The 24,267-nt window shown below is 44.5% G+C and overlaps 1 protein-coding gene across 2 annotated transcripts in view; it reads right to left on the reverse strand.

The window, feature by feature from the left end:
• Window positions 1-3,972: 3,972 nt before the first annotated feature.
• SMC1A (structural maintenance of chromosomes 1A) overlaps window positions 3,973-24,267 on the reverse strand; it is a 42,836-nt gene continuing 22,541 nt past the window's right edge. For both annotated transcript variants that reach the window (XM_024240574.3, XM_024240575.3), the window contains 10 exons: window positions 23,635-23,776; window positions 20,517-20,662; window positions 20,272-20,425; window positions 18,829-18,939; window positions 7,379-7,535; window positions 6,788-6,942; window positions 6,514-6,665; window positions 5,300-5,369; window positions 4,899-5,009; window positions 3,973-4,465 (listed from right to left, as the gene is read on the reverse strand). In XM_024240574.3, coding sequence (XP_024096342.1) covers window positions 4,382-4,465; window positions 4,899-5,009; window positions 5,300-5,369; window positions 6,514-6,665; window positions 6,788-6,942; window positions 7,379-7,535; window positions 18,829-18,939; window positions 20,272-20,425; window positions 20,517-20,662; window positions 23,635-23,776 — 1,282 coding nt within the window. In that variant the 3' untranslated portion in view covers window positions 3,973-4,381. The remainder of the gene's footprint in view (window positions 4,466-4,898; window positions 5,010-5,299; window positions 5,370-6,513; window positions 6,666-6,787; window positions 6,943-7,378; window positions 7,536-18,828; window positions 18,940-20,271; window positions 20,426-20,516; window positions 20,663-23,634; window positions 23,777-24,267) is intronic.

Here is a 24,267-nt window from a genome sequence, read left to right on the forward strand (position 1 = left end):
GATGGATAAGGCAAGAGATGACTGGGACAGGGTAGGAATCATGGCTATTCATGGGTACTCATTCTATCCTCTCAGTCACCCTCCACATCCAATAATCAGTCATTAAGTTATCATCTTCCCTTAACAGTTCACACCTTAACACCTCCAATCTATTCCTACTGGCCTTTGCCCTAGTGCAGGCCTTCTGGTCTTTTTCCAGTCTCCTAATCTTGTCATCTCCATTCGCTCTCTCACAAATGGATTCACTCATGCATTCATTCATTCAAAAACTTTACTGGGTGCCTGTTTTGTGTCAGGCACTGTGCTTTTTTGCAGGGGCTATACTGGTAAGCAAAATATCCCCAGGCCCACCCTTGTGGTGCCTAAAGCTTATTCAGAGACAAAATAAACAAATATAGTAGTGTTAAGAAGCTGATTTAACAGGGAAACTACAGGCACGGGCACATACAGCATGAACATCTAACCTAATCTGTTTTCCATGCTGGTTGGCTAGCCAGCCAGAAACAGGTTAAGTTCACATCTGATCTGGAGTCCCCCTATTAAAAACCATTTCATAGCTCCCTCACCGCCTTCAAGCTATGGTTTCCAAATCTGGCTGTACCCTAGCCATGTGGTAACCTTTATAAGCATTCAAGATTCCAAATCCTCACCCCAGACTTACTGAATGTTTTAGGGGCCGGGGTCCAGAATGCCCTACCTGTTTGTGGTATACAGCCAATTTGGGAACCACATTGTCCTACAAGACAAATTTGAATTCTGTAGCCATGCATTTACGACCCTCTTCCAATCTGGTTCCTCTCTACCTTTTCTTGCTGCTTTTCCCCCACCCCAGGAATCTTCATGCTTCAGTATTTGTTTTGCTGTTTCTTGCCTTCATGTCTTCATGCATACTGTTTCCAGTATCTGGAAATTCCTTCTACTTCCTCAACTGGCTAATTCCTACCAGTCCCTCAAGACTCAGTTCAGGTGTCACCACCTAGACTACAGGATGCCTTCTCTGAATCTTCATATAAGCTAGATGTTTTTCCTGTGCCCGTCACAGTGTTGATCATACTGTATGGTTAATGGCTGTTTTACAAATTGTTTCCCCAATTAGACAGTGAGCTCCTCAAAGGCAGGATAAAGATTTGACTCATCTTTGTGTTCCTGGTGCACAACACTGTGATTTCCAGAGAGAAGTGCCCAATTAAACTTAGATACTGTTGTGGAGTACTCTTCAACTCCCTACAGCAAGGCTACTGCGTCCACAGTATAAGGGAGTCAAACTAGTTCCTCCAACAAGCCCTAGGGAATCTACTCGGATCCAGCTTGCTCTTGGAAACACTGGTGCCCGGCCTCCCGTGAGCATAGCCTTCATTGACAACGGTTGCCCTGTGATGCCAGGAGGTGGTGGGGCACAACAGGAGAGAGCAGGGGGCAAGCACTAAATAGATCCGAGTGGAAGTCTAGGCTCTGCCACTAAACCAGTGGAATCTTGGACAAGTCACCTCACCTCCTGGATCCTCAGGACTTAAGTCCCCAAAGCTCCTTTGTAGCACATGTGTTCCTGTGTGCCAGGGCCTTAGCCTAAGGCATCTCATGTAATCCTTTTTATCCTGTGAGGTAGGGGTTAGTTATCTGGGTTATTATCCACGCCTGCTGAATCAGATTTCCAGAGGCGGGACCAGAGCAATTTATTTTTAAAGAGCTCCACATCCTTTGGATGTGGGGGTGCAAGCAGGGAACTGCTGCTTCTCATTATAAGCCCTTCTGTACTATTTTATTTTTTTACCTATGTATATATTGCTTTACTTTTTAAAAAGGAAAAAGAAAAAGCTTTACAAACGATTCTGATGTGCAGCCAAGGTTGATAACCACCTGTACAGTGGAGAAAGCAGTTGAATGACTTGGAAGACCTGGGTTCAAACCTTTTTGGGCCTCAGTTTCCTTATCTGTAAAGTGGGGAGAATAGCAAAGGTGACCTTTAAAGGGCTGTGAATGATCTAGATGCCAGCCAAATTGCTTCATATATATTTAATTTTCTCTTTGCTTCACTACTGCAAGGTAGGTGTTTATTATCTCCTTTTACAGATGTGGAAACTTAGGCTCAGAGGTGAAGTAACTTGCACAAGTTTCTACAGCTAGAATTTGAACCAGGTCTGACCCCCGAATTGTGCTCGTCCATAAAGGCCAGCATTTGCCAAATTATGGCACACAGTAAGTACCACCAGTGGTACGTGACTTCTTTGGTTGAAAACAGACAAATTTATTTTGTTTTGATAGTTACGTCTTTTAATATGTATTAGAAAAATACATAATTAGCACACATCAAACCTGCGATTTCACAGATATCACTACTTGGGATGAAAATGATATAGGATAACAATGTTAGACCTCAGATCAACCTCAAGAAAAATACTGAGTAAATAGTACAGGAGGGCAATTTGGAAGTATTATTAAAAACCAATATATAAATATCCTATGACTTTGCAATTCCACTTCTAGGAATCAACCCTAGGTAAACTTTCACACATACACTTTCACACAGGCATAGGGACGCTCCTGTGTAGTATTTTGTAATAGCAAAACCTAAAAACAGTCTTAATGTCCATCACAAGAGAAATGCATAAGTAAAATGTGGTAATCATATGATGACAATCTATACAGCAATTACAGAAGATGGATTGAGCTACATTAAGTAACATGCACAGATCTCAAAAACATCGTTAAGCAAAGAAAACAAATTGCTAAACAATTCAATATATCATTTGCATTAAACACACAATATTTCCAATGAGTTCACATATGTACGTACAAGCATTAAAACAAAGTCTAAACGGAAGTACAACAAACAACAGCCACTAAGAGGGGAAGGATCAAGAGGGGGAGTGGTTGGTAGCTGAATGAGACTATCTTTAACAATCTAATTTCTCAAAAGGAGAATGAATTCATGCATTATTTGGGTAATTAGAATGGACTTAACTTTTAAAAAGCAATATACAGATTGGAATTAAAGTGTGATGGTGTATGTGAATGAGTAAAGGCTGAGCTCATCGCACCCGGCTTTGCTGCCTCTTCATGATCCTTATAGCTAATGAGGTTAGTTCCTAAAATGAACCTCACACGTGTTAGGCTGGGATGTGGCCCAGGATACCTCTCCCCTATTTCCTCACAACCCAGATTGGGGCTCAGGCACCCGGTTACCAGACATGATTGAAGCTACAGGTTTCCTCAGGCCTTCCACTTACCAGGTAGACCCCATCAGTGCCCTGAAACTTTCCCAGTCAGCAGGGCATTCAGCACCTTCCAGATTTGGAGGCTTCTTCTGTCCCTAACAGCTGGGATCAGAAGCTCTCAGGGGTCCAGGCATGAGGGTTATATTCTGAGGGGTCGGCACCTAGTGGGCTCCACGAACGGATAAGGCCTCCAGTGAGGAGCTTGACATCATTAAATCCTATGAGGTAGGTAATATTGTTAGCCCCATTTTACAGATGAGGAAACTGAGGCACAGAAGGTCAAATGACTTGCCCAAGGTCAAACAACTAGTAAGTGACAAAAAGTGGGACCAGAACCCATAACTGTCTGTCCCCAGAGCTCATGCTCCACTCCTAGTGCCTGACCAAATCCTACCAATTTGTCAAGGTCTAGCTTAAATGTGACCTCCAGGAAGCCTAGAGGGGATCACCCTCTTCTCAAATTCAAAGTACATATGACATTCAGCTAACTATAGTCATTCATGAACCCACTGTATCTCCTTACTAGGAGGGTAGAGATCATGTCTGATTCAACTCTGTATTCCAAGCACAGAGCCTGACAAATAGAGGGTGTTCAGTATGTGTCTGATGAATACATAAATGAATGAATACACAAATGAGTGAATGAAGGCAGTTTCAGGTAACTGCCTAAGACTCCTATGAGGTCCTGAGTACCTTTGCCCAGCTCAGGGGTGCTGTCATCCTAAGCTCTCTTGGAATCAAATTCAGCCTAGGCTCCTTCTAAAACAGGTCTCCAATATCCTTTATTATTTTGCAAACATACTCACATGCACACATGCGGATACATACACACACACATATATACCCACACACACAGTGGGCAAGAGGCCCAAGGGGCCCACGATTATGGGTGATGAGGGGGAGGAAGGGGGTGTGTGTGATGAACAGATGGCCCTGTTCAGCTCAGCACCTCCTTTCGGAGGCCAGAATACTCCCTGTCGTTCAGGAATTTCTGCTCCAGACCTAACATCACCTCTGTTCCTCTTCATGCTTGATTAGCAGTGCCTAAATCCCATGACTACACCAAAAAGGGCCAGGAGGTAGGGGGAAGGTTGGGAGTCAAATATCCAGAGATTGGGAGAGGGACAGCTTAGGAATCCAGACAGGGCGGGAGGGCAGAACTACTGCTACTGCTCATTGGGGTTGGGGTTGGCATCTGGGTACTTGGTGAGGTCGAAGGTCAGGACTTTGCTGATCACACAGTCCCCTTGCTGAAGGAGGAGGGAGAAAAAGAAAAATAAAATTGTAAGGAGAGAATTAAGAGGGGTCTAGTGCCCCAGGACCAGGGGCCTCAAACCCTCCTCCCTGAATACCTGCCCAAAGCCCAGTCAATGGTTCTCTCTGGGTGTGAGAGGATATGCTCAGTCCCATGTGCCTTCTCTCCCTGCCTACTTCTGTACTCTCCTCCTTTCTCCACTGTCTGGCTGCCTCTGCCTGCCTTTCCACCTGTACCCAAATGCAATGGCCCTGCCTGACTGGGCTGGCTAAGCCTCCAGAGGCAGGGCTCCAACAAGCCCAAATGGCCATTCAGGACCTGATTCCCTATGCTCCCCCACCTCCTTTCCCCTCCACTGCAGCCTTCCTTTCCTGCCCTGGGAAATCAGGCAGGGAGTAGGACTGGCTCCTGAGCCAGGCCCGCCCTACCTCAGGATAGACTCCAATGAGGCTCTCGGCCTTGGTGTAGAACTCCTCCTTGAGAGAGATGACGATGGCCTGGAAGTTGCAAGTCGACTGCTCCTTGATGTAATTTGCCACCTGTGGGAAAGGCCGCCAGGCACTTAGCAAGGCTCAAACCTTAACAGTCCCCTGTATTTTCCAGCCACAACCAGAAGGCAGAAGAGGTAGGGTAGGGAGAGGAAGGTGGGGAAAAGAGAGGTTGAGAGAAGGAGACTACTGACTACCACAGCATGGATGACTCTGGGCCCAGCCTCCCAGGCACAGACAGCAGGCAGCAGGAACGGCTAGGGCACACTCAGGAGTTGCTCCCTGAAACCCAGCCCCGACCTGGGGGCATCCCTCCCAGGCCCCACTTTCTTTGCACCCACCTTGCCAATGTTGGTGTTATCCAAGGCAGCATCGATCTCATCCAGGACGAAGAAGGGGGCTGGCTTGTAGCTGGGAGGGAACCAGTAGGTGAGCTGACACTGAGGCGGGGAGGGGGTGGCAAGGCGGGGTGGGACAGCCCCAAGGCCCATCAAACAGGCCAGCTTCCCACTCCACTTCTTCAGAGACTAAAAAACCCAGGTCTCAAAGTTGCCGGAGCCCCTAAAAGCCAACACATCAACAAAGCCCTCCCCTCTGCACTCAGCCCTGTGTTCCAGGTTCCTACAGAACCACAAGAAGACATGGTCCCCTCAGGAGCTTCCAGGCTGGCTGGGGAGCTAAAGCTGTCCAAGGTTCTAGTCGTAATGACCGAGCTACCTAGAGGTCCACCCCATTCCAACACACGCCATCACAGCATGCTCTGTCATGCTTCCTTGCCTCTGCACATGCCGCACCCTCAGCCTAGAATGCCTGCTGGTCTACCTGGCACTTCTACTCATCCTTTACATCTCCTGCTCAAGTGGCACCTGTCATTAAAAGTCTTCCCTGGCCTACCCATACCCTCCCCACAGACTGGGTTAAGTGTACCTCCTCTGTGTATCCATCTCGCCCATGCTCACCGGGTTACAACACTTAGCACATGTCTGTTTATGCGTCTGGCTTCTACTAGACTGTGAGCTCCTCGAGGCCAGAGACCCTGTCTGATAATCTGTGTCCCTAATCCCTCCGCAGGGTCTGGTACAGAGCAGCACTCAAGAAATTGATGCTGTACAATCAAGCAATATAAGTTGCAGGAGTCAGACTCCAGTACTACTGGCATTCAGGAGGGGAAGGTCAGGGTATGCCACAGTGATCAAGGAGGGCTTCCTAAAGGGGAGGAGAATGAGGAAGGGTGAAGGGGTGAAAGGTGATGATCAAGCTAGATTTACATGGAAAGGGATTATTAGCCAGCAACCTTGTGAGCAAAAGCCTGGAGGCGGAACTGAATACATGCAGAGGCCAGTGAGGACATGCTGAGCAGATGAGGGTGGATGGGGAAGACAGGTCCAGAAAAACCAAAGCCAGATACGCTGCAGTAGATACTGAAACAGGGATGCAATCCAGATTCCACCAAACCATCTTCACCTTCGCAGATCTCCGCGTATCCTTGGGCCCCAGAGTCTCTGGTGGCCTCAGTTCAGTCTCTTCGTCAACTGCCCTAGGGGATCAGCCTTACCTGTGGATGGCAAAGAGCAGGGCCAGAGCTGCCACTGTCTTCTCCCCCCCTGACAAGTTGTCCATAGGCCGGAAGCGTTTCCCAGGAGCCACACAGTTGTAGTTGATGCCATCCAAGTAGGGCTCTTCAGGGTTCTCAGGGCCCAGGAATGCCTAGGGGAAGGCAGATATGTCAGGATCTGTATCCGAGTCTGGATGGAGACAGGGACAGGAAGCCTAGAGGGAAGGACAACTGAGGATGGTAGCAGCTGGTTGGGTAAGGGGCTCCAGCCTACCTGGGCACTGCTATTGCGGGACAGGGCCTTATAGATCTCATCAATGTTGGTAGCCACAGATTCAAAACAAGCATTGAAGCGGTCAAAGCGCTCCTTCTTGATCTGTTCGAATGCCTGCTTGGCCTTTTTTGCTCGCTTTCGGGCTGCTTCAAACTCTGCCAGAAAGAAAGACAGAAGACCCCTCAGTGCCCTGGCAAGAAGGACCTGCAAATGACAATCCAGAGCAGGGACATCCCACCGAGAGAGAGGAATGCTTGAGGAGGGTCCCAGAAGGATCTGTATCCAGTGGACTGGCCCCTGGATACAATGCAGAGTAAGAAACAGGGGCCTGGAGCCACACAAATATGGGTTCCTCCCTGTGTTCTACCAGCAACCAGCTGTGTGACCTTGAACAGGTCATTTACTCTCTGGGAACCTCACCAATTTTCCGTTCTATAAAGCAGGTATAATAACCCCTACTGTTTAGGGCTCCTGGGAGTTTTAAGTAAGAAAACATGTCAGAACAGGAACTGCTGTGATGTACAGCAGGCCCGTGGCATACCTTTAGCCTCTTGTCCTCATCGTAGGCCCAAGTAGAAGGGTAAATCTTACCATCTGAGGTCTCCTGGAACTTGTCTCGGACACTTTCCAGCTTTTCCATGGCCTTCATGTTGGGGGCGGCAATACGCTGAAGCACACTCTGCTGCTCGTTCAGCTTCTGCTGCAGTGTGTTCATCTCTTGCTTGATCTCTTCCTCAGCCTGGGCATCCTGTAAGCCCCAGGCCCAGCAACGTCAAGAAGGGCCTGGCCCCTGTGCCAAGGCCCCCACCGAAAGATGACTGACTGAGTGTGGCCTGGGCGCCTGCTCCTATACGGAGGGCAGGTTCTTCTTCTCTAGCTCAGTTCCTTCCACCAGATCCTACCCATAATAACCATTCCCACCATCTCTGGAAATTATAGGCTGAGGCTGCTTTCTAATCTCTAGCCCTTCCCCCAGGCCCTGCCAACCTCTTTGTCTCTCAGGAGGAGCAGCTGGTGGTGTCCCTCTCTGGCTCTTAGCCCAGGCCATGAGCCAGTACCAACCCAGGGTGACCTGGAGGCTCCCACACTGGCCGCTTTGGACTCCACTTACAGCTCCACAATAAGTAAGGCAATTCACGTTTTCTGCTTAGATCACTACATTTGAGCAAATTCCATTTGAGTTTAGTTTTAGTTGTTATAGATATTGCAATGCATTTCTGGGCTTGTGCCTTTCTGCCACTTTCAGTCAATAAATATTTACTGAATGCCTACCAAGTGCCAGGCACTGGGGCCATCCTGTCCTGTGAGCCCTGGTTTCTGTGCTCACAGAGCTCAGGGGTCTAACAGAGGAATGCACATAAGTAAACAACCAGAATACTGTAGGATGAATGTGAAAACAATGATAAGCAGGCAGTGTTGAATCAGCACACAAGAAAGACACCTAACTCAGACTCAGGAGGACTCAGACTCCTAACTCAGAGATCAGGAGATTGATAGTTCTTGAGTGGTGAATGTTAGTACTATTATGTTTAGTGAGCCTAGGGTATTTTGGGTATAAATAAGTATAATAAGTAGAAGGAGGGATCCCACTAGTATATAGAATATGTGCCTGCATTGAGGTGTTCTGGTTGGTTACCTCATCGGGTGATAAAAATTAAGGTAGGCTTCCAGGAATATGTTTAAGCTAAGGACTACAGGATGAACAAGTGAAGACAGAGAAAAGGAATAGACTTTTTTTTTTTTTTTGGAGACAGAGTCTCGCTCTATTACCCAGGCTGGAGTGCAATGGCATGATCTCTGGTCATTGCAAGCTCCACTTTCCAGGCTCAAGTGATCCTCCCACCTCAGCCTCCCAAGTAGCTGGGACTACGGACACGCACAACCATGCCTGGCTAATTTTTGTATTTTTTGTAGAGACAGAGTTTCGCCATGTTGCCCAGGTTGGTCTCAAATTCCTGAGCTCAACTGATCCACCCATCTCAACCTCCCTAAGTGCTGGGATTACAAGCGTGAGACACTATGCCCGGCCAGGAACAGACTTCTATGCAGTTGGGAGCATCACAAAAAATAGCCAGGGGAGGTTGCTCATGGTCCGTTCATCGAATTGAAAAGAATTCAAAAGAGAAAGCAAGCCAGGAATGGTGGCTCATGCCTTTAATCCCAGCATTTTGGGAGCCTGTCAGGAAAAGCGCTTGAGAATAGGAATTTGAGACCAGCCTGGGCAAAATAGGGAGAGTCCATCTCTACAAAAATAAAAAAATTAGCCAGACGTGGTGGCACATGCCTGTGGTCCCAGCTCCTTGGGAGGCTAAGGTGAGAGGACTGTTTAGGTACAGGAGATCGAGGCTGCAGTGAACCATGATGGTGCCACTGCACTCTAACCTGGATGACAGTGCGAGACCTTGTCTCAAAAAAAAAAAAAAGAGTAATCAACTTTAATAAACTTCGAAAGCTAAAAAAAAATATATATATATATGGCAGTAGTAGCAATTGTGTGTGTATGTGCATGCGTACAAGTGTGTTGGAGGGCACAGAAAGAGAAGATGCTAGATAGACAAGTAGAAGACAGATTATAAAGGGCCTTATAAAGTTTAGACTTTATCCTGAGAAAGGTGAGGTACCAGTGAATGATTTCAAGAATAAGGACATAAACTTATGTACATTTTAGAAAGCCCTTATGAAGATCTCTATACACGACTTTGGAGTGGTCTCCAGGATAGGATTTTTTTTTTTTTTTTTAAAGTTTTTTTTTGAGATGGGAGTCTTGCTCTGTCGCCCACGCTGGAGTGCAGTGGCGCGATCTCGGCTCACTGCAACCTCCGCCTCCCAGGTTCACGCCATTCTCCTGCCTCAGCCTCCCGAATAGCTGGGACTACAGGCACCCGCCACCATGCCCAGCTAATTTTTTTTTTGTATTTTTAGTAGAGACGGGGTTTCACCGTGTTAGCCAGGATGGTCTTGACCTCCTGACCTCGTGATCCACATGCCTAGGCCTCCCAAAGTGCTTGGGATTACAGGTGTGAGCCACCGCACCCGGCCCCAGGATAGATTTTTAAGTAAAATATGAAAGCTACACAATAGTGTATGCTATATTTTATTGAAGTGAAGGTAGAGGGAATATAAATATATTTGTATTTTAAACATATAACGACAAGAAAAAGAATCCAAAAACTAATTAAAGGGTTATCTATCAAGAAAAAGAGGTGAAGGGGACAGGAATGGAAGCAGGAATTCTCTTCATGTACCTCGTTTTATACTTTTGGTTTTAGAAACACATAAAGATGTTATATATAACTATTAAAGCAAAATTAAATCAAAATGTGAAAACCACTGGGTAAAAAATTGTTGGGGAACAAGATATTCACAAGATGCCAAAGCATCACTCTAAAGATTACTAATTAATGACAAAGGTAAAAGTGTACATTTAGCGTTGAAAAACCTAGCAACTGACACTTTAACTGAGGGATCAAACTCAATAACACTAATAGTGGGCACATTCTGACATGATGTACCTTCTGGAGGGATGCCACATCAAGTTCACCAATGAAATGTTCTTTCCAAAAAATACTTAACATGAATCCATTGAGTCTCCAGACTGGATGAAATTTCCAATTTACAGGAGATACAAGGGTTGGAAGAGCAGGTTAAATAATATTGTAAAAAAAAAAAGAACATATCCATAATGTGGGACATTTTTCAAGAAAACTCTCATAGACTCTTTAAAAGATCAATGCCATGAATAAAAGGTAAAGGGATAGCTCCATATTAAAAGAAACTAAAGAGACATAATAAATAAAATAAATTCATAAATTTTGATTGGATACTAGTTCCAAAAAGAAAAAAAACTACAAAAGACACTTTTAGAACATCTAGAGAAATTCAAATATGGGTTGATGATTAAATATTATGAAACCTAATTATTCATTTTCTTAGGTATAATATGAAATTATGGTTAGGTAAGACAATCCCTTGCTCTTAGCATGCTGAAGTATTTAGGGCTGAAGTATCATGGCCACACTTCCTTCAAAAGGTTCAGCAAAAACAAAAAAACTGCAAGTAATGGGAGGCAAGAGGGAAGGAGGGGAAAGATAGGGGAAAGATGAGAGAAAAAGCAAATGTGGTAAAATATTCACTGGTGAATCTAAGGTGAAAGGCATATGAGTGTTCACTGTTCTAGTCTTTCAAGTTTTCCACAGGCTTGAAACATCTCAAAAGTAAAGCTGAAAAAAAAATCAAAATGCTAAAAAGAGTAACCCCTAAAAATGAAAAACAAACTAAAACAAAGAAACCTAACTATATATTAAGCTGGTTAGACACTCAGATAATTCTTTCAAATTACTTTAAAACATAGGAACATGACTATACATTCCCAATAAGGCTTTCCTTAGCTTAATAATAAAAATAATCTCAGAAAATCTTAAACTATTTAAAATTACATTCAATAATCAAATTGTTACTATCTTTTTTTTTTTTTTTTTTTGAGATGGAGTCTTGTTCTGTCGCCCAGGCTGGAGTGCAGCGGTGCGACCTCAGCTCACTGCAACCTCTGCCTCCCAGGTTCACACCATTCTCCTGCCTCAGCTTCCCGAGTAGCTAGGACTACAGGCGCCTGCCACCACGCCTGGCTAATTTTTTGTATTTTTAGTAGAGATGGCATTTCACCATGTTAGCCAGGATGGTCTCCATCTCCTGACCTTGTGATTAGCCCGCCTTGGCCTCCCAAAGTGCTGGGATTACAGGCGTGAGCCACTGCGCCTGGCCCTTTTACTAATAATATCTTATTGTGATTTTTCAAACTAGTATATACAGAGTAGGATAAAGTAAATGTGTTATTATGTTAGTGTTGCTAGGAACTGAGATTTTCAGCAACTGGGAGACTCAAAAAGAAAATCAATGACGTTAAACTAAAAATTACAATTTCAATTCAAAGTATCAATATGAACTCATGATGCATTTTTCCTTCAAAATAAAAAAAAAATGCATTTAATAGCCCAATCTATTGAAAAGTTCTAGAAGCACTAACAAACCCAGCAATCATGAACACTCCAATATCCAGATGTTAGCTGCTAAATAATAGCATTTCCCACTAAAGGAAGTCAGAGCTTCCTGGAGAAACAGTTGATTCCAGGTCTGGGTGGAAAATGGGGAGGATGAACCTGGACATATTGGAAAGCAAGGGAGATATCAAAGACTACCAGGGTTGTGTTGAAATGATTCAGAAGCCAAACTGAATGAGTCACCATTGGCCAAAGATGGGACAACCTGAGCACCAAGAAGGATTTCTAATAACCACAACAGACTGAAAGACACCAAATATATTTAAATTCATAATGATATGAGAACTCAGTGGACAAATCTTGAGAAAGCCAAGGAAGCAATTCTTTATTTTATGAACTGATAAAGGGGGGAAAAAATCAAGCATATATATCCTGCCTTTCCTATACAAACTGTATCTCAGAATAACCAAATAAATGATGAGAGGAAGTATCTCTTTATAGTATTCCAGCTAGTAAACACAGAAATGATAGAATAAGGTCACCATTTTGCAATGCCTGACTAATTAATGGATCTATGCAATAATAAGCATGGCTGCAAACCACACAAAAAGAGCCACTAATGGACATTATGTACCTTTTGATGGAAGTACCACCACCAGCTGTGAAGGAGCCGTAGCTACAACAAACAATTGAACCCCAAAATTTGAATCTAACCAAGCCACTGTGCTGTCCAATCCGGTTGCCAGTAGCCACATGTGGCTACTTAGCACATGATATTTGGCTAGTGCAACTGAGGAGATAAAATCTTAATTTTATGAAATTTTAGTTCATTTAAATTGAAAACCTGATATTCAATTCAGTTACTGGAAAACTTTGATGCATATTTGGAAAACTTGGGTATGTGGGTCTCCTTTTTCAATTGTAAATTTTAGGAAATCTAAATATAGATCAAGTATTTCTGAGGAAATTTTAGCATCTGAATTGAGATGTGCTGTGTTAAAATACATACTAGATTTTGAAGACAGTACAAAAAAGATCATCAAATATCTCATCAATAATTTTTATATAGTTCACACATTGAAATCATACTCCTGAGGATACTAGGCTAAACATAATATAGTATTAAAATTAGTTTCACCTTTGTCTTTTTATTTTTAAAATGTGGCTACTAGAAAATCGAAAATTGGCCAGGTGCAGTGGCTCACACCTGTAATCCGAGCACTTTGGGAGGCCGAGGCGGGTGGATCACGGGGTCAGGAGATCGAGACCATCCTGGCTAACACGGTGAAACCCCGTCTCTACTAAAAATACAAAAAAAATTAGCCGGGCGTGGTGGCGGGCGCCTGTAGTCCCAGTTACTTGGGAGGCTGAGGCAGGAGAATGACGTGAACCTGGGGGGCGGAGGTTGCAGTGAGCCGAGATCGTGCCACTGCACTTCAGCCTGGGCGACAGAGCAAGACTCCATCTCAAAAAAAAAAAAAAAAAAAAATTACATATGTGGATCACATTTTACCTCTTCTGAACAGCACTGATCTACATCTAACTACCCACTTATAAGAACTACAGAGGATGGCAGAACCATCTATGGTTTTTTTTTGGTGGGCGGGGGTGAAAGGAACATTTTAAACACTACAGGACACAATCAGTAAAGTATAGAATGTGAACAATCCTTCAGAAGAAATGAGTCAATTTCTACAACAACAAAAAAATAGTGCAAAGAAAAATAAAAACAGGTGGAGGGGGATCCTATAAGTTAAATGAGATTCAAGTGACATATCAATTAATGGCTTTATCAATCATCCACTAACTATCGTCAATCATCTTATTTGACTTCCAATTCAAGCAGGTAAACTGTAGAGTGTGTGTTTGCGTGTGAGCATCATGGATGTGTAACACTATTAAGAAATTACTGCCAAGCGTGGTGGCTCACGCCTGTAATCCCAACACTTCGGGAGGCCGAGGCGGGCGGATCACAAAGTCAGGAGTTCAAGACCAGCCTGGCCAACATAGTGAAACCCCATCTCTACTAAAAATACAAACAATTAGCCGGGCATGGTGGCAGGCGCCTGTAATCCTAGCTACTCAGGAGGCTGAGGCAGGAGAATCGCTTGAACCCGGGAGGCGGAGGTTGCAGAGAGCCGAGATTGTGCCACTGCACATCAGCCTGTGATAGTACGAGACTCTGTCTCAAAAAAAAAAATTATTTTTAGGTATGTAATGGTTCTAATTATTTTTAAGAATTCCTATCTCTTTCAGAGATGTATCCTGCAATATTTGCAAATGAAATATGATGCCCAGAATTTCTTTTTTTTTTTTTTGAGACGGAGTCTTGCTCTGTTACCCAGGCTGGAGTGCAATGGCGTGATCTCGGCTCATTGCAACCTCTGACTCCTGGGTTCAAGTGATTCTCCTGCCTCAGCCTCTCAAGTAGCTGGGACTACAGGCATGTGCCACCACGGCCAGCTAATTTTTTGTATTTTTAGTAGAGACGGGGTTTCACCGTGTTAGCCAGGATCAATCTCCTGATCTCATGATCTGCCTGCCTCGGCCTCCCGAAGTGCTGGGATTACAGGCGTGAGCCACTGCGCCCAGCCCAGAATTTACTTTAAAATAACCTAGGGGTAGGGAGGGATAATAAAGTGTCAGGGGGCGGGGGGGCCGGGCCCCGTGGCTCACACCTGTAATCCCAGCACTTTGGGAGGCCAAGGCGGGCAGACCACGAGGTCAGGAGTTCGAGACCAGCTTGGCCAACACAGTGAAATCCCGTCTCCACTAAAAATACAAAAAAATTAGCCAGGCGAAGTGGTGGGCGCCTGTAATCCCAGCTACTCGGGAGGCTAAGGCAGGAGAATCACTTGAACCTGGGAGGCAGAGGTTGCAGTGAGCCGAGCTTGTGCCACTGCACACCAGCTCAGGCCACAGTGTGAGACTCCATCTCAAAAAAAAAAAGAACTGTGTGGGGGTGCACATTAAACAAGTTTGGCCAGCAGCTGACTGTTGTTAAAACTGGTGATGGCTATATGAGGGAGCACTGTAGTATTTTACTTTTGCATATAAAATTTTCCATACTAAAAATCTAAAAATAACAACAACAAAAAAACTTGAAGTGGTTCCCACTGGCCAAGATGAACAATGTGAGCATCAAGAAGAAAAATGGGGGCCAGGCGCAGTGGCTCACACCTGTAATCCTAGCACTTTGGGAGGCTGAGGCAGGCGGATCATGAGGTCAGGAGATTGAGACCATCCTGGCTAACACGATGAAACCCCGTCTCCATTAAAAATACAAAAAATTAGCCGGGCGTGGTGGTGGGTGCCTGTAGTCCCAGCTACTTGGGAGGCTGAGGCAGGAGAATGATGTGAACCCGGGAGGCAGAGCTTGCAGTGAGCTGAGATCATGCCACTGAACTCCAGACTCCGTCTCAAAAAAAAAAAAAAGAAAAATGGGGCCGGGTGTGGTGGCTCATGCCTGTAATCCTAGCACTTTAGGAGGCCAAGACAGGGGGATCACATGAGGTCAGGAGTTCAAGACCAGCCTGGCCAACATGGCAGAACCCCGTCTCTACTAAAAATAAAAAAAATTATCTGGGCGTGGTGGCGCATGCCTGTAATCCCAGCTACTCAGGACGCTGAGATAGGAGAATCACTTGAACCCAGGAGGCAGAGGCTGCAGTGAGCTGAGATCATGCCACTGAACTCCAGCCTGGGTGACAGAGTGAGACTCCGTCTCAAACAAAAACAAAGAAAAATGGGCCAGGTGCAGAGGCTCACACCTGTAATCCCAACACTTCAGGAGGCTGAAACAGGAGGATCACTTGAGGCCAGAAGTTTGAGACCAGCCTCGGCAACACAGTGAGACCCTGTCTCCACATTAAAAAAAAAAGAAGAAAAATGACTCTAACAGACTGAAACATAAAAGACATCTAAACGTTGAAGTTTCTTTTTTGAGACAGGTTCTCCCTGTCACCCAGGCTACAGCGCACTGGTGTGATCTAGGTTTAGCGCAGCCTCAACCTCCCAGGATCAAGTGATCTTCCTGCCTCAGCCTCCTGAGTAGCTGGGACTACAGGTACATGCCATCACACCCAGCTAATTTTTAAAAATTAGCTCTTGGGCTCAAGCAATCCCCCTGCCTTGGACTCCCAAAGTGCTGGGATTACAGGCGTGAGTCACCACACCTGGCCAACATTTATGTATTTTTTTATTTTTTGAGACAGGGTCTTGAACTATTGACATTTTGGGTCAGGTAATTCGTTGCTGTAGGGATTGTCCTGCGCACAGTAGGATGTTTAGCAGCATCCCTGGTGTCTACCCACTAGATGCCAGTAGTAACCCCCCTACCCCAGTTATGACAAGCAGGCGTGACGAATATCTCCAGCCATTGTCATATGTCCCCTGGGGGAACAAAATATCTTACCCTCTCAATGAGAACCACTCCTATAAAAGGACTTAAAAAAAATAGTGATACCACTATTACACTTAAAAGTATTAACAATTCCCGCGGCCGGGCACAGTGGCTCACGCCTGTAATCCCAGCACTTTGGGAGGCTGAGGTGGGCAGATCACGAGGTCAGGAGATCGAGACCATCCTGACTAACACGGTGAAACCCCATCTCTACTAAAAATACAAAAAAAATTAGCCGGGCGTGGTGGCAGGTGACTGTAGTCCCAGCTCCATGGGAGGCTGATGAAGGAGAATCGAGTGAACCTGGGAGGCAGAGCTTGCAGTGAGCCGAGACCACGCCACTGCACTTGCACTCCAGCCTGGGTGACAGAGCCAGACTGTTTCAAAAAAATAAATAAATAAATAAATAAAATTTCCCAGTCTGGATTTGGCTAACTACATCCCTGTGCATTTTTTTTTTTTTTTTTTTTTGAGACGGAGTTTTGCTCTTGTCACCCAGGTTGGAGTGCAATGGCACAATCTCGGCTCACTGCAAGCTCCGCCTCCCGGGTTCAGGCGATTCTGTCTCAGCCTTCCGAGTAGCTGGGATTACAGGTGTGCACCACCATGCCAGGCTAATTTTTGTATTTTTAGTAGAGATGGGGTTTCACCATGTTGGCCAGACTAGTCTTGAACTCCTGACTTCAGGTGATCCACCTGCCTCGGCCTCTCAAAGTGCTGGGATTACAGGCGTGAGCCACCGCGCCCGACCCTCATGTGCTTTTTTAACATTCCTCTGGCACCAGTGTTTCTGATAGTTGGTAGATATAGAAGCTTGATCAGAGCCACGTTTGTTTTTTGGCAAGAATACTTCATAGCTAATGTTGAACACTGGTCAATTTTAACATTACAAAGAAAGTGAGAACTGACATCAGGTGTTTACTGATGTGATGCAGATGGAAGTTCACAAGTACACAATACCACCTATGATATATACTTGCCTAAAACAGAACTTGAATCCAATCAAATCCTAGATTTACCTACCAGTTTATAGGAAATACAAGGAATAGAAAAAACATGTTCAGTAACATCAAGGGGACATAATCAGCCAAATCTAGAATGCAGACAATTCTATAGTACCAACGACCCAGTTCCTTCCATAGATAAATACGAAGAAAAAAAATAAAATAAAAACGAAGAAGAAAATGTTATAGACTAGCAGAGACCAATTTTAACATACGGACCTTACTGGAATATTGATCTAAACACATAAACTGCAAAAAATAAAAAAAAATAAAAAAATGTTATGGGACTTTCATGAAATCTAAACATTTACTGATTAGATGATATTGTGGAGTTATTGTTAAATATTTTCAGGTATAATATTATGGTTGTTTTTCTTAAAAGTTCTCATATTCTAGAGATACATGCTGAGCTAATTGTGGATGGAGTAATGTCTAGAGTTTTCTTTAAAATACTCCAATGGGGGGTATAAAAAATAAGATTGCTTAACTGTTGAAGCTGAGTGCCTGAGGTTCATTATTATCATTCTCTTTACTTCCATATGCTTGAAATTTTCCATAAGTTAAAAAAATCAAATCCTCCTGAATATAATGACGATTGAAACACACCATAAACTATTTAGGAGGCTCCTGTAGTTGGCTATGTGAGATGAAAGTGGCCTGCATTAGAGACAGTGGAAACAAAAACCAGAATTCAATAGATATTTAGGGCCGGGCACAGTGGCTCACGCCTGTAATCTCAGCACTTTGGGAGGCCAAGGTGGGCAGATCACCTGAGGTCAGGAGTTCAAGACCAGCCTGACCAACATGATGAAACCCTGCCTCTACTAAAAATTAGCTGGGCATGATGGCGGGCACCTGTAATCTCAGCTACTCGGGAGGCTGAGGCAGGAGAATCGCTTGAACCCGGGAGGCAGAGGTTGCAGCAGTGAGTAGAGATCATGCCACTGCACTCCAGCCTGGGCAACAAGAGCGAAACTCCGTCTCAAAAAAAAAAAAGATATTTAGGAGGCAGAATCCATAGGGTTTGGTGCTTGGTAATTAATTGATTATGTAAAGTGAAAGAGGGAGAAGTCAAGGATGAGGCTCAAATTTCTGGCTGAGCATGTGAGTGGCACTGAGGAGATGGGTAAATATGGGGAGGAAGGCTAGGGTTTGAGGTACCTGTGGGACCTAGCATAGAGATTGCAGCGGAAGCCATGGAAGTTTACTTTAGTGTGCCAAGTTTACTTTAGTGTGGTATCCACTTTAGTGATACCCAGGATGAAAGAATGCCAAGCGAGGAGGAAAGAGCCCTGAGGAACACCTGAGGTCAATCTGTTCACTGTACTGAAGTCTCTTCTCTGTGTGTACCTAGGCTTAGCTTAGTTATATACACACATGGAAGGGGAAGACTGATAGCAGGCAAGGGCAGGAGCAACTCGGGGTATGGGGTGGGGAATGTGCATATGTCTGTTTGTATATATGAGGGCGAGATCCTGCCTCACAACTGAATCCTCCCATCCTTGCCAGCTTTCCCCTTTCCAGCCATGGTCTCCATAGAGCCCCCAGATGGGCTGACCCCCTCTCTGGACAGCTAGGAAGATGGTCCTACTACCACCCAACCCCCACCCCCACCACACCCCTGTGGTTGATCCTCACCTTCAGATCCTCACACAGATCACCGTAGTCAATCTCAATGAGGGCCTCTCGTGCATAGATACTGGAAATTCTCTGTGAACCACTCACTGAGTCCTCCCCCTGGGAGCTACCCTGCAATGGCAACGGAGAGTCAAGTGGAGCAGACTGGCCATGAAAGTGCACTTCTATAGGGAGCTCCTTTGCAGCCTTCAAACTTTGAGAAAGCACCTTGCTAGAAAGCACCATGGCAGAAGGAACAGAGGCTTTGCAGGCAGAATGACTCAAGTTCAAAATTGAGCTCTATGGCCAGGTGCAGTGGCTCGTGCCTATAATCCCAGCACTTTGGGAGGCCAAGGCAGGTGAATCACTTGAGGCCAGGAGTTTGAGACTAGCCTGGCCAACATGGTGAAACCCTGTCTCTACTGAAAACACAAAAATCAGCCAGGAGTGGTAGTGCATGCCTGTAATCCCAGCTACGTGGGAGACTGAGGCACAAGAATCACTTGAAACTGGGAGGCGGAGGCTGCAGTGAGCCAAGATCACGCCACTGCACTTCAGCCTGGGTGACAAAGTAAGACTCTGTCTCAAAAAAAAAAATAAAAATAAAATAAAAAAATTGAGGTCTACCACTTACTAACATTGTGATTTTGGGCAAGTCACATTCTCAGATCCTGAGTTTCTTCACCTGTAATGTGGGGATAATGCCTGTCTGGCAGGTCTGTGGTTAGGATTGGGGTAATTATGTCACACACTACCATGATGCCCAGAACATTTCTGGTATTCAAAATATTTTACTGAATTAAACTGAAATGCCATTTGGAAAGTGAGGAGGGAGAAAGATACATGGGACTGAGATACATAACCAGGTCTAAGACAAGATATTAATATATGCAAACCTCCTCTAACATTTCCCATCCCCTTGCTACAAATCTTTGCTTCCACTGCTCCTCTTTGGCTAGTATCTCTGGTTTTCCTACAACTAAACTTCCTCACCTCTGCATTGCTGATGTCCCTTACCCAACCCTCTCCTGGCCAATCTCCCTCACTGCAGCTAAGCTATCGCCCTCAGGTCCCCTAGCTTTCTGTCTTCCTTTGCTCTTGGCTAATGTCCCTCAATTCCCACTCCTACCAATTTCTGTCACCTGCTGGAGCTAATATAGCTCAGGTCCCTAAGGTTAATGAATTACTTCATTCTTTCCTGGCTCAACTCTCTCACCACCCACTCACTGGCTTGCAGCTGTATTCCCAATTCAACTTCTCTCTCACACCAAAGCCATTATTACCTTTCGCCTCACCTGCCTTCACCACTGCACCTTGCCTCATCTCTCCTGCATCCCTTTTCATGTCCCTTCACCATCTGCCCACCATCTTTCTCTCTTTTGCTGCCCTTCCTGGTCACTTTCACTCCCCATCCCTGGTTAATGATGTTCATAGCCCACTCCCACCACCAGCCACAATACTCACCTCTTCCTGACTAATATCATCCATGGTGCCTTTTGACAGTGGCAACTTAATGTCCTGCATCTTACAGGCCTGTAGCAAGTTGTGACGGTCACTGCGCTTCTGTTCAAGCTTGGTCTCAATGGCTGTCACCTCCTTCTGTAAATGAGTCATTTCCCTAAAAAAGGTCCAGGGGCTAGGTGAGACCCAAATCTGGCAGGGTGCCTGCTCTACCTACGTCCTCCCACCCCAGGCCTGAACCCACTCACTTGTTGGCGCCCCCCAGTTTCTTACGAATCTCCTCCATCTCATGATTCTTGTCATTCACTTCCGACTTCTTGGCCAGATGCTGATTCTTCAGGTCTTGTAGCTGAGCCATGGTCTCATCTATGATCTTCATGTGTCTTTGTTCCTCCTGGTCCCAGCAGTGGGAACAGGACAATAGGTGAAGACTTTCCCCATCTTACCCTGGGATATTCTCCTGCTCCCACCCTTCCTACTAGGCAGTTTATTGGAGTCACTCGTCAATGAGCTTTGCTTTCACACCCCCATCACCCCTCAGCCTTCTATCTTTTTTAAATTTGGTTGTCCTCTCCCACACACCCCAATTTTACAAGTTATCTAGTATATGTAGAAAAGTATAGAGAAAGTATTAAGGGGGGAATCACTCACAATCTCATCAGCTAGATAATCAATTAACATTCTAGCACATTTTCTCTCAGCGTTATTTACAGACAGCTTTACATAGTTGAGACTAGATTGTAATTAAAACTGTATTCTGACTTTGTTATATTTGAGCATTTTTTTCTATATCAAAACTTTGTCATGTGCAGTATGGTAACATTTGTTGTTTTTTTTTTTTTAAAAACCCACACAAACAATACTGTGCATTTTCTATGAATACACATATGCAAATGTACAAGTATTTAAGTAAATCCTTAAAGGGTCTGGAAGAATCACCTCTGGCAAGACGAAGGGGACTAGGATGAAGAGTGGTCAGCCAAAGGGGATTGTAGCCTTATGTATAATGTTCTGATTTTTACAAAGGAAAATTTTTGTTTTCATTTTGATCTTAAGTCACATAAAGGGGGCCTGGTGGAGTGGCTTACACTTGTGATTCCAGCACTTTGGGAAGCCAAGGTGGGCAGATTGCTTGAGCCCAGGAGTTCGAGACCAGCCTGGACAATAAGGCAAAACCCCGTCTCTACAAAAAAATACAAAAATTAGCTGGGTGTGGTGGTGCACGCCTGTGGTTCCAGCTACTTGAGAGGTTGAGGTGGGAGGATCATTTGAGCCTGGGAGGCAGAGGTTGCAGTGAGCTGAGATCGTGCCTCTGCACTCTAAACTGGGCGACAGGGCGAGACCTTGTCTCAAAAAAAGTAATAATAATCACATAAAGGGGACATATCTGCAACTTACTCCCAAATGGCTCATAAAAAATAATAAGCATATATATATAGAGAGAGAGAATGCAGAAGATAATGCGGCAACATGTTGATGACCGATGAATCTTGGTGATGGGTAGATGGGAGTTCTTTGTACTATTCCTTGCAATTTTTTGCAAAGTTGAAAATTATTTCAAAATAAAAAGTAAAAAAATTGCATATATTTAATATCCCAAATCATCTAGGTATCTAACTTGTCTTGCCTCAGGATTTTACTGCCCAAGCTACAACTGCATTTAAGATTTCAGACACCAGGCCGGGCATGGTGGCTCACAGCTGTAATCCCAGCACTTTGGGAGGCAGAGGCAGGCGGATCACTTGAGGCCAGGAGTTCCAGACCAGCCTGGCGAACATTGTGAAACCCCATCTCTACTAAAAATACAAAAAATTAGCCGGGCTTGGTGGCGGGCGCCTGTAATCCCAGCTACTCAGGAGGCAGAGGCAGGAGTTATCGCTTGAACCTGGAAGGCAGAGGCTGCAGTGAGCCGAGTGCTACTGCACTCTAGCCTAGGCAACAAGATCAAAACTGAGTCTCAAAAAAAAAAAAAAAAAAGATTTCAGACACTAAAGAGGACTACTTTAATCATCAGGGGTTAATGACGAAAACACACAAACAAGCAACAAACATAGGCAGACATAAGTCAAACAGTAAGTTCAAACCAAGAGAAGGCCAAATCACCTCAGGAGGGAATGCTATAAGGAACAAAGGCTTCATAGTAGTTTAAAGAGAAAGGATGTGAGAAAATTGAGTCATCACACAATACATGGTGGCACAGGCATGCTAAACTCAAAAGAACTGAGCTGTAGCAGTCAGTAGCATAGTCACACTGTGAAGTGACTAGGTTTCAGCAAAACATCATCATTTGTTGCACTGAATTTACATAGTCAATCTAAATTTTGCTCATTTTGTTAGTATTTAATTTTTAACGTTCTCTTAGCATTTGGTTAAGTGTTCTAAGTATATATATTTGTATATACTTAAGTAACATCACGGATTTAAGGCAACACTGGCAATCTTAGGGACTATTTTTCCTTTAAAAAGGGTCTGTGTATTACTAAAGTTTGAAGACACTACATAAATAATTTTACAAATGTAGCATGATTTGCTAAATTCCCACTTTCCAAGGGGCACTGAGTAGTTTCCAATTTGGAACTATAAATAATGCTTCTTATAAACATCAAAGTGTTCGCATAAAGCTTTGCCAGCATTTTGGATCATCTCCTCAGGTATTACTGAGTTACAGGGTATAAATGCATTGTGAAGCTTCTTGAAGGATGGGTGCCACATTACGTAAGAATACTCGTCTCCTGGCCAGGCACGGTGGCTCATGCTTGTAATCCCAGCACTTCGCAAGGCCGAGACGGGTGGAACACGAGGTCAGGAGCTCGAGACCAGCCTGGCCAATATGGTGAAACCCCGTCTCTACTAAAAATACAAAAATTAGCTGGACGTGGTGGGAGGCGCCTGTAGTCCCAGCTGCTTGGGAGGCTGAGGCAGGAGAATGGCATGAACCCGGGAGGCGGAGGTTGCAGTGAGCTGAGATAGTGCCACTGCACTCCAGCCTGGGCAACAGAGCAAGACTCCATCTCAAAAAAAAGAAAAAAAGAATACTGGTCTCCTATACCATGGCTGGTATTGAGCATTGTGTCCTTTGTTTTTACATTTTCCATGATGTGCTAGAAAATACATTGTATCTAATTGTTGCTTTAATTTGCGTTTCTTTAGTAAGACTGAATTATTTGTATGTGTTTAGGGACTATTTGAAAGTCTTCTTGAACTGTTTGTGACACTTATCCATTTTTCCTGTTTAGGTCTTGGTATTTTTCTTATTGATTTAGATGAGAAATTTCTAAGTTGTGGACATTATCCTTCTGTCTGCCATATTTCTTCCCATTTTTCCTCCCAGTTATTAGTCTGTCTTTTAATTCTTTCCTTCCTTACCTTTTTGAGCTTTTCTATCTCATTTTCATCTTTTTTCACTGTCTGCTCCCACATGTGTACTTTATCTTGGTCCTCCTTCAGTTGGTTCTTTTCAAAATCCAACTGAATGCCCAAGCGAGTCTTCTGATTCTCAAACTCCAAACTGTGTATAAAGGTGGGGGGAGAATCACTCATAATCTCATCAGCCAGAGATAACCAATGTACAAAATCCAACTATGGGAAGAAAGGGAAACTAGACCCAGGGCTCAGGGACCCAGAGTTACTGATTTTCAGTCACAACTTGCTTCATCCATCCATATGCACGTAAAACGGTCCCCTGAAGCTGAAGAACTAAGTTCCTCAGCCTAGCCCTGTGGACATGGCATAAGGCAGGGAAGATTTGGCCAAACCTTATTTATCCCTCTTTAAACACTGAAGACCCCAGCGCCCTCCAAGTTCCTACAAGGAGGCATAAAAGAGTCTATCTGATTCCACCAGCTATGGTAATTCCTATTTATTAGGCTTCCATGTACTTTACATACATTATCTCTAATCCTCTAATCAACAGCTCTGCAAGTAGGCATTATTATCCTAATTTTACAAATGAGGAAAACTTAGGCCAAGAGGTAAAAGACCTTGCCCAAGGCCACATAG

Source organism: Pongo abelii, chromosome X, assembly GCF_028885655.2.
Source record: "Pongo abelii isolate AG06213 chromosome X, NHGRI_mPonAbe1-v2.0_pri, whole genome shotgun sequence".
NCBI classification, from domain to species: domain Eukaryota; kingdom Metazoa; phylum Chordata; class Mammalia; order Primates; family Hominidae; genus Pongo; species Pongo abelii.